Raw genomic sequence first — 14,671 nt, 5'->3', positions numbered from 1 at the left:
TTGCGAAACCGGCAGGAACAGGATCGGAGTATTATAATTATAAGAAGTATTTCTCCATCGTCCTTATGGCTATTGCAGACGCCAACTGCAGGTTCCTTGCCGTGGACATTGGAGCGTATGGACGGTCCAACGATTCGCAAGTGTTTAAAAACTCTCCGATGGGTCGTTGCCTTTATGGAGAGAGCTACGATTTCCCGCCAGCCAGACCACTGCCAGGAACAAATGACCCAGCCCTGGAATATGTCTTTGTAGGTGATGAAGCCTTTCAACTGTCGCTGCACCTACTGAAACCGTACAGTAGCCGGAACTTAAACCATACCAAGCGGGTCTTTAATTACCGGCTTACTAGAGCACGAAGAGTAGTGGAGTGTTCCTTTGGCATATTGACGGCGAAGTGGCGAGTTCTGCTGACGGCTATCAAGCTGAAAACAACAACTATAGACGAGGTAGTTAAAGCCTGTGTGGTGCTCCACAACTTTGTCCTGTCAAAGGAGCCCGTTTCTTTGGATGATGAAGAGTTGGAGACCACCTTGTGGGACTACCGCAGCAGCTCGGTTCGCTCTACAAGTTCAGTTACAAGGATGAGGGACCAGTTTGCCGATTATTTTGTCTCACCTGTCGGGCGGATCCCGTGGCAAGACATGATTGTGTAACCTGTTTCCCATGTGTAACCTGTTTCCCATGTGTTTTGGTTATGTAAAAAAAGTGTTTCTGCCCCCCCCCCCAAAAAAAAGGCCCAAAAGCGTGGTTTTCTTGCTAGTAAAACCATTATGTTATACCCTTTACATGTCTGGTGTTTGTTTTTATTAAACCTTTTTTTATTATATTACCTTAATAAATCCACACACACACAAAGAGTAGAATTGTAATCCGAATTTTATTTTAACTTTTTTTTTTTTTTTTTTTTTGTTTTGCAAAAAAAATATATATATATTTTCCAACATTTTTATAGAAAAATTAGAACATTTTTTAGAATCTTATTTACACACTTTACAAATTTTCAAAGTGTTGGGTGGAGATATGAGAGGAGGATGTGCCGGAAGGTTGGACCACGTCGATAGGTGGGGAAACCCTACTTGTTTGGGGTGCAGTGGAAGTGGGGGTTAAACCAAGAGGCTGACCAGAGGGGGGTGGTGTTGGGGTAGGTGGAAGAGAAAAGTTCAGTAAGGAAAACATTGGGGAAGTAATTTGGTCTAGGGGCCGGGATTGTTGTGGGGACTGGGTCGGGTATTGTGACTGGGTAGGGTAGTGGGAGTGGCGTGGGGTTTGGTAATGGTGCTGGTGTGGGGATTGGAGCTGGGTTTGGTAATGCTGCTGGTGTGGGTATTGGGGCTGGGTTTGGTAATGGGGGGTATGGTGTGGAAATGGGGCCTGGTGTGGAATTGGAGTGGAGGTGCGGTGAGGTGTGTGGGTCGATTCATTAATGGCCTGCAGTGCAGCATTATGGCAGGTATTCATTACCCGCATCTGTTGCTCAAAAGAAAGCTTCTCCATGCTCATGAGCATGGATTGGAAAAAAAGGTTGGCCGGATCGGGACTTACAGCTGAATGCAGCCTATCCAAGCGACTGCTGGTTTCCTGGCTTGTTTCACTGATGCGTGATTGCACCATGTTGAAACCAGCAGTCACTTGCTCTCCCAAAATTTTGAAAGAGCCTTGGAAGGATGCATTCAGGTGTAAGAACTCAGGAGCATAGCTCCTTTCCTGACCCCTCTGGCGCTGCCGCCACGAACCTAATGGTGGTGTCGAGGTGGCAGGATCAGAGGGGTGGGGTAAAGGGAACGCTAACTGTTCAGCATCAGATGCGAGCAATGAAGCCTGCAATAATGCTCCACTGCTTGGGGCGGATGAAGTGGAGGGGACAGAGGGGTCAGAGGAGAGGACAGAGGGGTCAGAGGAGGGGACAGAGGTGTGGGGCCTACCGACGTGGCCCTCAGTGGCGGACTCAGGAGGGATCGCTCCAGAGGGCGCAGAGGAAGATGCAGGCGCCCGGTGGCTGGAGAAGGTGCTGTGAAAGAAAAAACAAATGAAATTAATACATTGGAATGAAAAAGCCCTGACTGAAAGCAAACTAAGTAGACAGGTTAACATGGTTATTAGTGGGCTGTAGAATACTTACACTCTGCTTAGCATTGTTCGCCTCAGGAAGGAGAGGGCCTGGCCATATTTATATTTGCTCCTCTTCCTTCCTGCAGAGCCACTCGGGGCCTTCATCTCATCATTGAATTCCCTCTTAAAGCGATCCCTCAGTGACCGCCACCGCTTCCTAATCTTTCCAACTGTGAAGACAAGAATCAAAAGAAAAAACCAAAAATTGGTAAATGCAATACATTACAGTCAGCTCAAAACATCACTGGAAAGTGAATACTTACCTAGTTTGCTCTGCTGCTGAGGATGAAGGCTCTCCCGCCTTGGAAACAGGTTGCGACACACTTCGTCCCAGAGCCGACGGGTGACACCGGTATCAGCATGCCTGCGGTCAGCCATGTTCCACAGCGGCTCCCGCTCGCGAACCTCCTCGATGAGACAATCGATGTCAATGTCATCATCATCATCCTCCTCTTCTGCGGGAGCACGCTGTGAAGCCTGTGTCAAAAAAAAAAAAAAAAAGGAAAACAAACAAATTAGTACACTGAAATACTAAAGTACCAATAGAATCCCCCTCCCCCCCAAAAAAAAAACTCACTGATGGCCGACCGTGGCGACGAGTCCGCCGACTCTGGGATTGTCTGGGAGAGCCTTCAGCGGCAGCAGCAGGAGCAGCAGCAGCAGCCTGAAATGAAGGAAACAAATTCTCAGTTAAGGTAGGCAGGTGTTTAGTAATCTGTTTTGTGTATGGTGCAGTGTGATGTGCGAAGCAACTGTTTCACCACTACTTACACTTGGTTCCTCCTCCACTTGCATCTCTCCACCCGTCTCGCCCCCTTCTGACAGCTCCTCATCTGATTCAGCTTCCTGTTGAAACATAATGTATGCATGTAGTTATCCATAAAAATTTAATTTAAAGAAATTTAAAAAAAAAAAAAAATTTTGTGTTAACTTACCGATACACGCTGTTGCTGTGGAGGAGGGCTGTCAGAAGAGGACATCGTTTTGTGGTCCTGGTGGGCAGTGGCTGTGTCCTGGTGGGCAGCGGCTGTGTCCTGGTGGGCAGTGGCTGTGTCCTGGTGGGCAGCGGCTGTGTCCTGGTGGGCAGCGGCTGTGTCCTGGTGGTTCTGTAAGTTAAAGACACACTTGCAATCTGCTCGACACATTGAAGTAGCAGATTGGGGTCTTCAAAACTTACTTCTAGCTCTTTAGCTGTGGTCCTGGTGGGCAGCGGCTGTGTCCTGGTGGGCAGTGGCTGTGTCCTGGTGGGCAGCGGCTGTGTCCTGGTGGGCAGCGGCTGTGTCCTGGTGGTTCTGTAAGTTAAAGACACACTTGCAATCTGCTCGACACATTGAAGTAGCAGATTGGGGTCTTCAAAACTTACTTCTAGCTCTTTAGCTGTGGTCCTGGTGGGCAGCGGCTGTGTCCTGGTGGGCAGTGGCTGTGTCCTGGTGGGCAGCGGCTGTGTCCTGGTGGGCAGCGGCTGTGTCCTGGTGGTTCTGTAAGTTAAAGACACACTTGCAATCTGCTCGACACATTGAAGTAGCAGATTGGGGTCTTCAAAACTTACTTCTAGCTCTTTAGCTGTGGTCCTGGTGGGCAGCGGCTGTGTCCTGGTGGGCAGTGGCTGTGTCCTGGTGGGCAGCGGCTGTGTCCTGGTGGGCAGTGGCTGTGTCCTGGTGGGCAGCGGCTGTGTCCTGGTGGGCAGCGGCTGTGTCCTGGTGGTTCTGTAAGTTAAAGACACACTTGCAATCTGCTCGACACATTGAAGTAGCAGATTGGGGTCTTCAAAACTTACTTCTAGCTCTTTAGCTGTGGTCCTGGTGGGCAGCGGCTGTGTCCTGGTGGGCAGCGGCTGCGGTCCTGGTTTATCTGTTATATGTATAATGGATCTATAGTTAGACCACCCCCTGAACTAGGTAATGTTCAATGATAAACACCCTACTAAAATGATGTCAGAAATGTTCATACAGGTGAACACCAAAACCCCCCCAAAAAGTTGCACGTTATACCATTCATTTCCATGTCCCAAAAAACAAAATTTTTTAATGTTAACACCATGAAAAAATATATTTGACACATTTTATTTAAAATAAATAACCTCTCCCCCCCCCAAAAAAAAAAAAAAATACTTTACAGGTTAACCTTTATTAAAAAAAATGAGCCCTCAACCAACCCTGTATTGCATGTGTAACCATTGGTACATACACCAGTTTTAAATTTACCTTTATGAAATAATACTACGGACATTTTTTTAATAAACATTTTATTATAATTTTTTTTTTGCACTTTTTTTTTTAAAAATCACAAGGAGCTGACATGCTCTTTATTTTAAATACAAGTACTTCAACTGCAAATGGTTATAACTGTAATAAAAAAAAATTCAACACTTTTATTAAATAGAAAAACCCCACACTCACACATTCAAACCACAAGCTGCACACCGCTAGACTTTTTTAAAAAACACATCAGATTTAAAAAAAAAAAAAAAAAAAAAAAAAAAAATTTAAACCACATGCTGCACAGACCACTATACAGTCAATACATCAGAAAAAGGCAAATAACCAATTATACAGCATGGACAAATGCACATGCCATCAACAAGACGTACCCAAAAAACATGCATGGTATGTGTCCACATTCAGGATCGCATCAGAATTTGGGCAGGATTTCCCATCAGTATTTGTAAGCCAAAACCAGGAGTGTAAAAATTAGGTAAAGTATAATACGAAAACAGGCACACTTTTGCTTTTATCACCCACTCCTGGTTTTGGCGTACAAATACTGATGGAAAATCCTGACCACATCCTGATGCAATCCTGCACATGGACACATACCCTCCCACATGAACAGGCATAAAATTGGCAAAGGCATAATATGGTGCAGGCACATGGTACAAAAGCACACAGCCGTCCAAAAATGCACACATACACATGCACGCACATAGCTTTATGCAAATACACATATGTACAACAAAGGCAGAAAGGTGAAACCAATCAGAAGACGCATACACACACACACATACAAAAGGCTGACAATCCTTTGGCTGAAGCAGCAGGTCTTCACAGTGGCTGGCATCATGGTGGATCTGGACTCTAGCATGGCACTGGCTGGTGCAGGACGATGGCAGGCCTCAGGTTCTCTTCAGGTTTTAAGCTCTTGCTGTAGTCAGTAGTACCTCATACACACAGAAATGCACAGGCACACAGATGCACACTAAAATTGCAATACTCACACTGGCTATGGTGGCTGGAGTCTTGTAGCAGGATGTCTGGAGTCTTGTGGCAGGATGGCTGGAGTCTTGTGGCAGGATGGCTGGAGTCTTGTGGCAGGCTGGCTGCAGTCTTGTGACAGGCTGGCTGGGGTCTTGTGCTTGGCTGGGGTCTTGTGGCAGGCTGGCTCTTGCTGGCAGGCTTCTTTGCTTCTCTGTGTCTTGCTGGCATATGTGGGGTTCAAGGCCCAGGCCAGGTTTATATAGATTTGGGGGTGTCTGACCAATTGGCAACAAAATACTTCTTCTGAGCATGCTCAGTGTAAAAAAAACGTATTGCAGCGCTGCATTGCGTCGTACGACGTGTCCCGACGCATCCGTCGCTCATAGGCTTCCATTGCAGCCAACGACGTATGCCGCAGGATGCGTCGCGACACGTTTTTTAGGCGGAGACAAAAAACGTTACAATCTACGTTTTTTTGAGACGACGTGTCGCCAAATTTCGACGCATCCGTCGTAAAACGTACACGACGTATGCCAATCCGTCGCCATACGTCGCCAATACAAGTCTATGGGAAAAAAACGCATCCAGCAAAAAGTTTTGCTGGATGCGTTTTTTCTGAAAAAAGACGTTTTGAAACGTAATGCAGTTAACGCTAGTGTGAAAGTAGCCTTAGAGTTTCAGTTAGAATTTGGGGGTTTCCACTGTTTAGGCACATCAGGGGCTCTCCAAACGCGACATGGCGTCCGATATCAATTCCAGACAATTCTGAGATGAAAAAGTAAAACAGTGCTCCTTCCCTTCCGAGCTCTCCCGTGCACCGAAACACGGGTTTACCCCCACATATGGGGTATCAGCGTAGTCAGGACAAATTGTACAACAACTTTTGAGGTCCAATTTCTCCTGTTACCCTTGGTAAAATAAAACAAATTGGCGCTGAAGTAAATTTTTTGTGAAATAAAATGTTAATTTTTTTTTTTAAATGTTCATTTTTTTTAAACATTCCAAAAATTCCTGTGAAACACCTGAAGGGTTAATATACTTCTTGAATGTGGTTTTGAGCACCTTGAGATGTGCAGTTTTTAGAATGGTGTCACACTTCGGTATTTTCTATTATATAGACCCCTCAAAATGATTTCAAATGTGATGTGGTCTCTAAAAAAATGGTTTTGTAAAATGAGAAATTGCTGGTCCACTTTTAACCCTTATAACTCCCTAACAAAAAAATGTTGGTTCCAAAATTGTGCTGATGTAAAGTAGACATGTGGGAAATGTTACTTATTAAGTACTTTGTGTGACATATGTCTGTGATTTAAGGGCATAAAAATTCAAATTTGGAAAATTGCAAAATTTTCAAAATTTTCCCCAAATTTCCATTTTTTTTAACCAATAAATGCAAGTAATATCAAATAAATTTTGCCACTATCATGAAGTACACTATGTCACTAGAAAACATTGTCAGAATCATCAGAATCCGTTGAAGCATTCCAGAGTTATAACCTCATAAATGGACAGTGGTCAGAATTGTAAAAACTGGCACGGTCATTAACGTGCAAACCACCCTTGGGGGTTAAGGGGTTAAAAAATAACCAGTCTCAGGAAGATCCAATAGTAGGAATGGCAACTTCCGTCATGTTCGTGTTACGGGGAACGGATGCATGCCTTCTGTCTGCGGCCACCACATTGCTTCTTGCTGCCTGTTGGGGTGATATGCCCCCTTCCCCATGTGAGCTGCTGTCCTCGCTCTGCATGTCCTCCTAACAGGTTGGGTCAGTCACTATGTCATCCACCACCTCGACTTCCACATCCGCACCCTGCTCCTCCTGACTTTCTGGCAATTTTGTCTCATCATCATCCACCTCTTGTGACACTTTCCAACCATCGCCTTCGTGTGACCATGGCTGTTCAAATCTTTGGCCATCGCTATATGCGATCTCATCTTGCCCCACTTCAAGGTTAGGTATATCTCAAGGCACGGTGCATATAATAATTGTACATAGGAGGAAAGAATATAATCTATATCTATAACCACCAATGTGCACCAATGGAAAGTATAATGGACGATCGGAAACCATATAGAACAAACAACGAAAAAAACCGAAACAAAGTCCAAGATATAATATAAATTACAATATTTATTAAAATATATATAGTATGATGTAACAGTGGGAAAAATACCATAAAAGGAACATCACCAGGGACATATATAAATGGCAACACTCAAATTAAATAAGTATAACACGTAGTGTGATGATAACATATATATATATGCCTATACCCATAGGCAATGGAAATATATAGCAGTCAGAAAAATAATAATAATAGTAAATAAGAAATCAATAATAATGATAAAGTGCATGTGCAGACTATAATAAATTCGTGGCTAAGGAGAGAACAAAAAAAAAAACAAAAAAAAAAAACTAATATTGGTGCGAACTATTAATGCTGGAACTAGAAGGTATATCACATAGTAGTCATAGTGACATAGTCATAATGACCTTAAGGTACCTTCACACGAAGCGACGCTGCAGCGATAGCGACAACGATGCCGATCGCTGCAGCGTCGCTGTTTGATCGCTGGGGAGCTGTCACACAGACCGCTCTCCAGCGACCAACGATGCCGAGGTCCCCGGGTAACCAGGGTAAACATCGGGTTGCTAAGCGCAGGGCCGCGCTTAGTAACCCGATGTTTACCCTGGTTACCAGCGTAAAAGTAAAAAAAACAAACAGTACATGCTCACCTGCTCGTCCTCCAGCGTCTGCTTCCTGACACTGACTGAGCTCCGGCCCTAACAGCACAGCGGTGACGTCACCGCTGTGCTTTCACTTTCACTTTAGGGCAGGCGCTCAGTGTCAGGAAGCAGACGCTGGAGGACGAGCAGGTGAGCATGTACTGTTTGTTTTTTTACTTTTACGCTGGTAACCAGGGTAAACATCGGGTTACTAAGCGCGGCCCTGCGCTTGGTAACCCGATGTTTACCCTGGTTACCAGTGTAAAACATCGCTGGTATCGTTGCTTTTGCTTTCAAACACAACGATACACAGCGATCGGACGACCAAATAAAGTTCTGGACTTTATTCAGCGACCAGCGACATCACAGCAGGATCCTGATCGCTGCTGCGTGTCAAACGAAACGATATCGCTAGCCAGGACGCTGCAACGTCACGGATCGCTAGCGATGTCGTTTCGTGTGAAGGTACCTTTAGAAACATGGATTGCCCAGCAAAGAGACAAGAAAAATGCCCCAAGAAACAAAGTATAAACAAAGTATAAACATCAAAGTGAGGATCAAAAGAAAGCCACCTGGTATTACCTGCTGCTAAGCCAAATGGGATGAGTGTCCCTGGGATGTGCCGAGCCCCGACGCGCGTTTCGGCGTCTGCCTTCGTCAGGGGTGTTGAGAAACACGTGATGGTGTCTCCGCAGCTACTCTACATGCAAAAATGTTGTAAGACACTACAAAATATTAGATAGTACCAAAAAAAAGGACAGATTTTTTGGCGCACTCACATCTGATGCCTGGGACCAAAAATAAATGTTTAAATTCTTAGATTTGCACGCTCTTGTATTGCAATGACCTGACTGTAGTCAGCAGCATGACCAAGCAAATAAATGTAGATAAAAGGGGGCTATGGATTGCTGTATAATAAAATGAGCAGGTATAAGCCGAGAAAATGAAAAAATATTGCCACGGATAACTGCAGCTAGGTATATATAAAATAAGCAGCAGCAGACAGAAATGGAGCTTTTTGATGTATGCAGTGATATCTACATATTCACATATAGTGACTGCAGGCCTGCATGCTTTGCACTGATGTGCCTACCTAGCGCTGCAATCTATATACCGCCAAATTAGCCCTAAAAAGGACTGTTGGTTGATCAGGATTTGTGGACCGAACACGAGCAGACCCACACTAACTATTAAAAGAACGATTCTGACCCTATCTCAGCAGCAGCTCTCCCTACACTAACTGACTCTGGAGCAGAATGCGGCGAGCATTGTGGCGTCCGGTCTCTTATACCCCTGATGATGCTGTGCAGCCAGCCAATCACTGCAAGACCACAACAAAGATGGCTGCGGTGTTACAGTGCCTGGCAGACAGTCTCGGCATGTTGATTGGGTCTATAAAGACCACCAAAAATGCAGGGTGGAGACCAGAGTTCCCGACGAGTAATCCTGGAAATGTTCGGTACTCGCCGAGTACACCGAGCACAGTGATACTCGGGCGAATACCGAGTAGTGGCGAGCACGTTCGCTCATCACTAGTAGTAGTATAAAATAATTATAACTAATATGTTAATATTAATATTTAGTATAATCAGTTTCAGCTTATGGGTTCGTACCTCCACAACAGTCACATTATCTCAAGTGCCCCCTTGGGAAAATGAATTGACCATCCCTGATCTAGGAGAAACTTTAGCTTTTCCCCCAGATGTATGACACAATCACAGAAATTAGAGAAGCATAGTTGCCACATGTGAGTACTAGGCCTTAGGTAGCGTTCACACAGGCAATGCAGGTTTGGTCCAAACATGTGCAGTTTTTATTGCTTTCCACAGTTTGCACATCACCCAAACAAACTCATAAACATAAATCTCTAGCCTTGTCCAGGCACTAACTAAACAGAACACACCCTGGCTACTTATGCACAGCTGAGCTAGCCCCAGTTCTGTCAAACAACACATCTATTGTCCACTGCAACCACTGATATTTGTGGATCTCTGCACATGCCCTGTGCATTTAATCATGACCACATGTCAGTGTGGGCTCACCTTAACAATTACAGTCCTTCCTCTCTGAGCAGACTTCATACACAGAAGTGGCACAATCCCACCGGTCTCAGTATCTCCTTCAGACTGAGCTTCAGCAGCTTCCAGCACCAAGCAAAAGTGTTAAACTCCGGACTCTGTTCACACTGAACAGGCTGTAGCTCTCACAAACAGACTATTTATCACAGTCTCCATTCAGAGGGAAGCCCCGGCATGTCTCTCTCTCTCTCAACTACAGCTCACATTTTGGCTGGTCACTTACCAGTAGCATACTCAACTCTATTCAACATCCTTTATTTACAAATGTCCCAAATTCATTGAAAATATAGTGTGCTAGACACTCAAAAGTTAATAAATACCTTTTTGTTAACAGCTATGTTTTTCGTTTGCTATCAATAAAAAACAAAGAGATTCCAACTTAAAGGGAACCTGTCACCCCGTTTTTTCGGTATGAGATAAAAATACTGTTAAATAGGGCCTGAGCTGTGCATTACAATAGTGTAGTTTGTGTACCCCGATTCCCCACCTATGCTGCCGAAATACGTTACCAAAGTAGTCGTTTTCGCCTGTCAATCAGGCTGGTCTGGTCAAAAGGGCGTGGTGTCTTCCCCCAGATTTTGCGTAGTTTTCCGTTGGTGGCGTAGTGGTGTGCGCATGCCCAAGGTCCCGAATCCTCTGCCAGGGGATTTAAAAGAGCGCGCTGTTCGTTATTTCATTGGGGATCGGTGGGCGCGGCCATCTTCCTTTGGCCGCGCGTGCGCAGAAGCGGCGCTCTGCTGGCCGCGGCTTCAGGAAAATGGCCGCGGGATGCCGCGCGTGCACAGATGGATATCGCGGCGGCCATTTTCCTGAAGCCGCGGCCAGCAGAGCGCCGTGGCCAGCAGAGCGCGTGTGTTGCCTTGTCTGGCACGTCTTCGTCAGGAGAGATTTGGCTGCTGCTGATCTACGCAAGGGCAAAACTCTTACCTCAGTGGCCTCCCATTTCTTGGTGCATCATTCAGGTACACATACATACTCATGCTCGTGTGGTGGGTTTGGAACATATTCTAGGCTCGGGGAGAGGTGAACACTTACAGAGACAACTGCTACAATCTGGATTTATGAGCTCGGGTCTGTAGCACCTATGGGTCTGAAAGAGGAACTCCTTTTCACAGGATTCCTTGGATGACTGTTCTTCTATATATGATGCCAATTCTATCCCCCTATCCACAGGAAGCCAGTCTAGAGGATCTATCCTAGGAGACCCCACCAAACTCAAGATGGTCATTTCTATACTACGATTATGACATCTCCCTGTCCATGAATACAATAATATTAGATAAACCACCCATTCGCATAGACCATAATAGACACCTCCAACTCACCTTCATGTATGTGCCATGGACCTTGTGGTCGGCTGGGTCGTGGAGAACCTATCGGTCCGTCTCAATTCTATCTCAATATCAACAGGATGTAGGCATCGTTATTCTTAGGAGGTGCACCTTTATCCCTTCTTGGGGACTTGTTTATTACTTACTACTTCATTACCTATGGGCATGTGCAATATTTGATCGACACCTATGTATTATAGAGTATTACTCTGTTACATTGCGATTTGATGTATATTTGCTCATGTACTGCATTGGGTACTCACGTCTTTGACCTTTTGCATGTTTTCAAATGGTTTTATGTTATTTTTTGCTTTTGTTCTTTTTTGTCTAATAAAATTATAGACATTTTACATATTGGAATGTGCATGTTAATATATGTAGTAATTTTTCTCATTTTCCTATCATTTGTAGCATGCCACACTGCTACTCTTTTATGGAGAAAAGAAAAACACATTTTAAAAGATATCTGGAATGCAGGACATTTTCTTTTGCTATGCCATAAGTATGGTTACAGAATAATCTCACATGTAACCTTATCCTGTTATAATGAAGGACCAAACACCTAAGTCATTGCTGAGCAATTACCTTTGATGGTAAATGAGTGAGTAGGTGCGATTGTGATCCTTTTCCATATAAGAATGAAGCCAGATCTTTGAATGTGTGATCCAAAAACCCATTAGTGATTCTTCTGTAGGTAATAAAAGGGGCCACTAGCGTTTTGGGTCCGAATGATGAAATGTGGCAGAATATTTCTGAAGCCAACATATCAAGCAATGCAATAAATGTTGGACATTTCCAGGCATAAAAGTTTGTTTCCTATCAACCTCAAATACTTAATCTCATAAGTTCACCACATGGCAGTGCTCCATGAATGAACGGTGCGTTCCTATTATTTCCAGGTGTGAGATGGTTAATTTTGACCGTCTTATTCTCTCCTGTTTGCCATAACTGACGTCTTTATTGATATCATGTTAAAAACACTGGGCCGGCCATAAGATAGCACTTATCAATAAACTAAAACATTTGTGTTGGCTCCTATTTATTGTCTCATTTTCTATAAATATGTAACATATGTTGCTACATGTTTGTGCTGTGATTCTCCTTGGAAACCATTTAGGAAAATATTAATTCACATATTTTTTTTCTTCCTTTTCAGCATTATTACAGAGTTTCTGCATGCCACTTCAGAAATGATAGCTGAATTAGTTCCAATTGTCGGGGGGGATATAGGAAAGGAGCATTCCTTGATTTTCTCATATAATTGTGTTAATTTGAGTAGGAAAATGTGCAAATGTGTAAAATAACGTAGGACCATATTAGCTTTGGCACAGTGCACATTCAAGATTGCCCATGGGATAGCTGTGAGTAAAACCACATGGACAAAATAAAGAATAATGTATGTGGAGCTATAAACAATAGGATTGGGTTTCCAGCCATGCTTTCCAGCCTTCTGAGAGATTCATGCTGACAGATGACAGTTGAGTACAACGGGATATATTTTATTAACATTCCTCAAACATTTGATAAAGAATACTGGTGAACTGTAGCCAATTCATAATCAACTCAGGTGAATGTCGGCTATGTGATGTGCACACAGATGTTACACATATACGTAAAAAGCCTTGAATGCTGACTACACAGTATGTGCTAGATAATTTGTTTTCAAAGGAAAGTACAAATCTAGCAAAACGTCTCATTAAATAGAATTCTTTGGATCTTCTTCCTAAAACAAGAAAGGAATACTAATAGAGACTTTATTTCTATGACAAAAATGCATATACAGTATATGCAAATATTTTCTCCAGTACCCATGGAAATCCATATAGTTCAACTATAGCCTCATGCACACAGCCTACTGGTGTGCACCTTGCCATAGGAACTGCACATACAACCTTATAGAGCCAATGATAAGACATGTGATGCACTGACGGACACGTATAGAAGAGGTCTCCTGTGCAAGAACAGTCCAATAGTTCATCAAAATGCTAAATTCCACCTGCTTTGGAGGTACAAAAAGTCCCCATTACCTATTGGGCTCCTGTGTGGCCGCAAAGGTTGCACCAATGATATGTCTACCCTTGATATAGGTATAGTATGGACCTATAGATAACACCCAAATCCAAAAAATCCATAATATGTTCTTGCCCATGAGGACCTTTACAATGGCTGGTCATCCATTGTTTGATAGAGAGTAGTATTGTATGACCGATGCTAAACTGCTGGGTAGTAGAGATATCCATGCCCCTGCAAGCTTTCCAATCTGTCTTTCAAGAGTATTTTTGAGAAAAATGATGTGATTAGCAACTTACACCACATTACTAGTCCTTAAACAAGAGGACTATGGGGTTATCTATCTCACAGTGACCATGCCCTATGGGTATCACAAAAGGAAATTCTGCACCTGCGAAACCCACTTGAAGAACCACTCTGGTAGGCATTCATGTGAATAGCCACAGCTAGTGTTGAGCGATACCGTCCGATACTTGAAAGTATCGGTATCGGAAAGTATCGGCCGATACCGCCAAAGTATCGGATCCAATCCGATACCGATACCCGATACCAATACAAGTCAATGGGACTCAAGTATCGGACGGTATTCCTGATGGTTCCCAGGGTCTGAAGGAGAGGAAACTCTCCTTCAGGCCCTGGGAACCATATAAATGTGTAAAAGAAAGAATTAAAATAAAAAATATCGCTATACTCACCTCTCCGACGCAGCCGGGACTTCAGCGAGGGAACCGGCAGCGTTGTTTGTTTAAAATTCGCGCTTTTACTTGGTTACGTGAATTCCCGGCTTGTGATTGGTCAGGTCGGCCATGTTGCCGGGACGCGGACCAATCACAGCAAGCCGTGACGAAATTACGTCACGGCTTGCTGTGATTGGTCCGCGTCCCGGCAATATGGCCGCCCTGACCAATCACAAGCCGTGACGTCACGGGAGGCTGGACACGCGCTCATTTTAAAATGGGCGCGTGTCCAGCCTCCCGTGACGTCACGGCTTGTGATTGGTTGCGCCGCGGTCAACCAATCACAAGCCGGGAGGCTGGACGCGCTCATTTTAAAATGGGCGCGTGTCCAGCCTCCCGTGACGTCACGGCTTGTGATTGGTCAGGGCGGCCATATTGCCAGGACGCGGACCAATCACAGCAAGCCGTGACGTAATTTCGTCACGGCTTGCTGTGATTGGTCCGCGTCCCGGCAACATGGCCGACCTGACCAATCACAAGCCG

General features: G+C 44.4%; 1 protein-coding gene across 1 annotated transcript; it reads right to left on the bottom strand.

Annotated features, from left to right (window-relative positions):
* Nucleotides 1-875: 875 nt before the first annotated feature.
* Nucleotides 876-5,871, bottom strand: LOC143763892 (uncharacterized). The gene is made up of 5 exons (XM_077249314.1): nt 3,045-5,871; nt 2,687-2,955; nt 2,373-2,586; nt 2,120-2,279; nt 876-2,008 (listed from the first exon to the last, which is right to left on the bottom strand). The coding sequence occupies exons 3-5, from the start codon at nt 2,485-2,487 to the stop codon at nt 991-993; spliced, it is 1,293 nt and encodes a 430-aa protein (XP_077105429.1). The 5' UTR covers nt 2,488-2,586; nt 2,687-2,955; nt 3,045-5,871; the 3' UTR covers nt 876-990.
* Nucleotides 5,872-14,671: the final 8,800 nt, after the last annotated feature.

Source organism: Ranitomeya variabilis, chromosome 1 (genome assembly GCF_051348905.1).
Source record: "Ranitomeya variabilis isolate aRanVar5 chromosome 1, aRanVar5.hap1, whole genome shotgun sequence".
Classification (NCBI taxonomy): domain Eukaryota; kingdom Metazoa; phylum Chordata; class Amphibia; order Anura; family Dendrobatidae; genus Ranitomeya; species Ranitomeya variabilis.
Note: the sequence above shows the minus strand (reverse complement) of the source record. Positions and strands in the feature narration are given on the sequence as shown.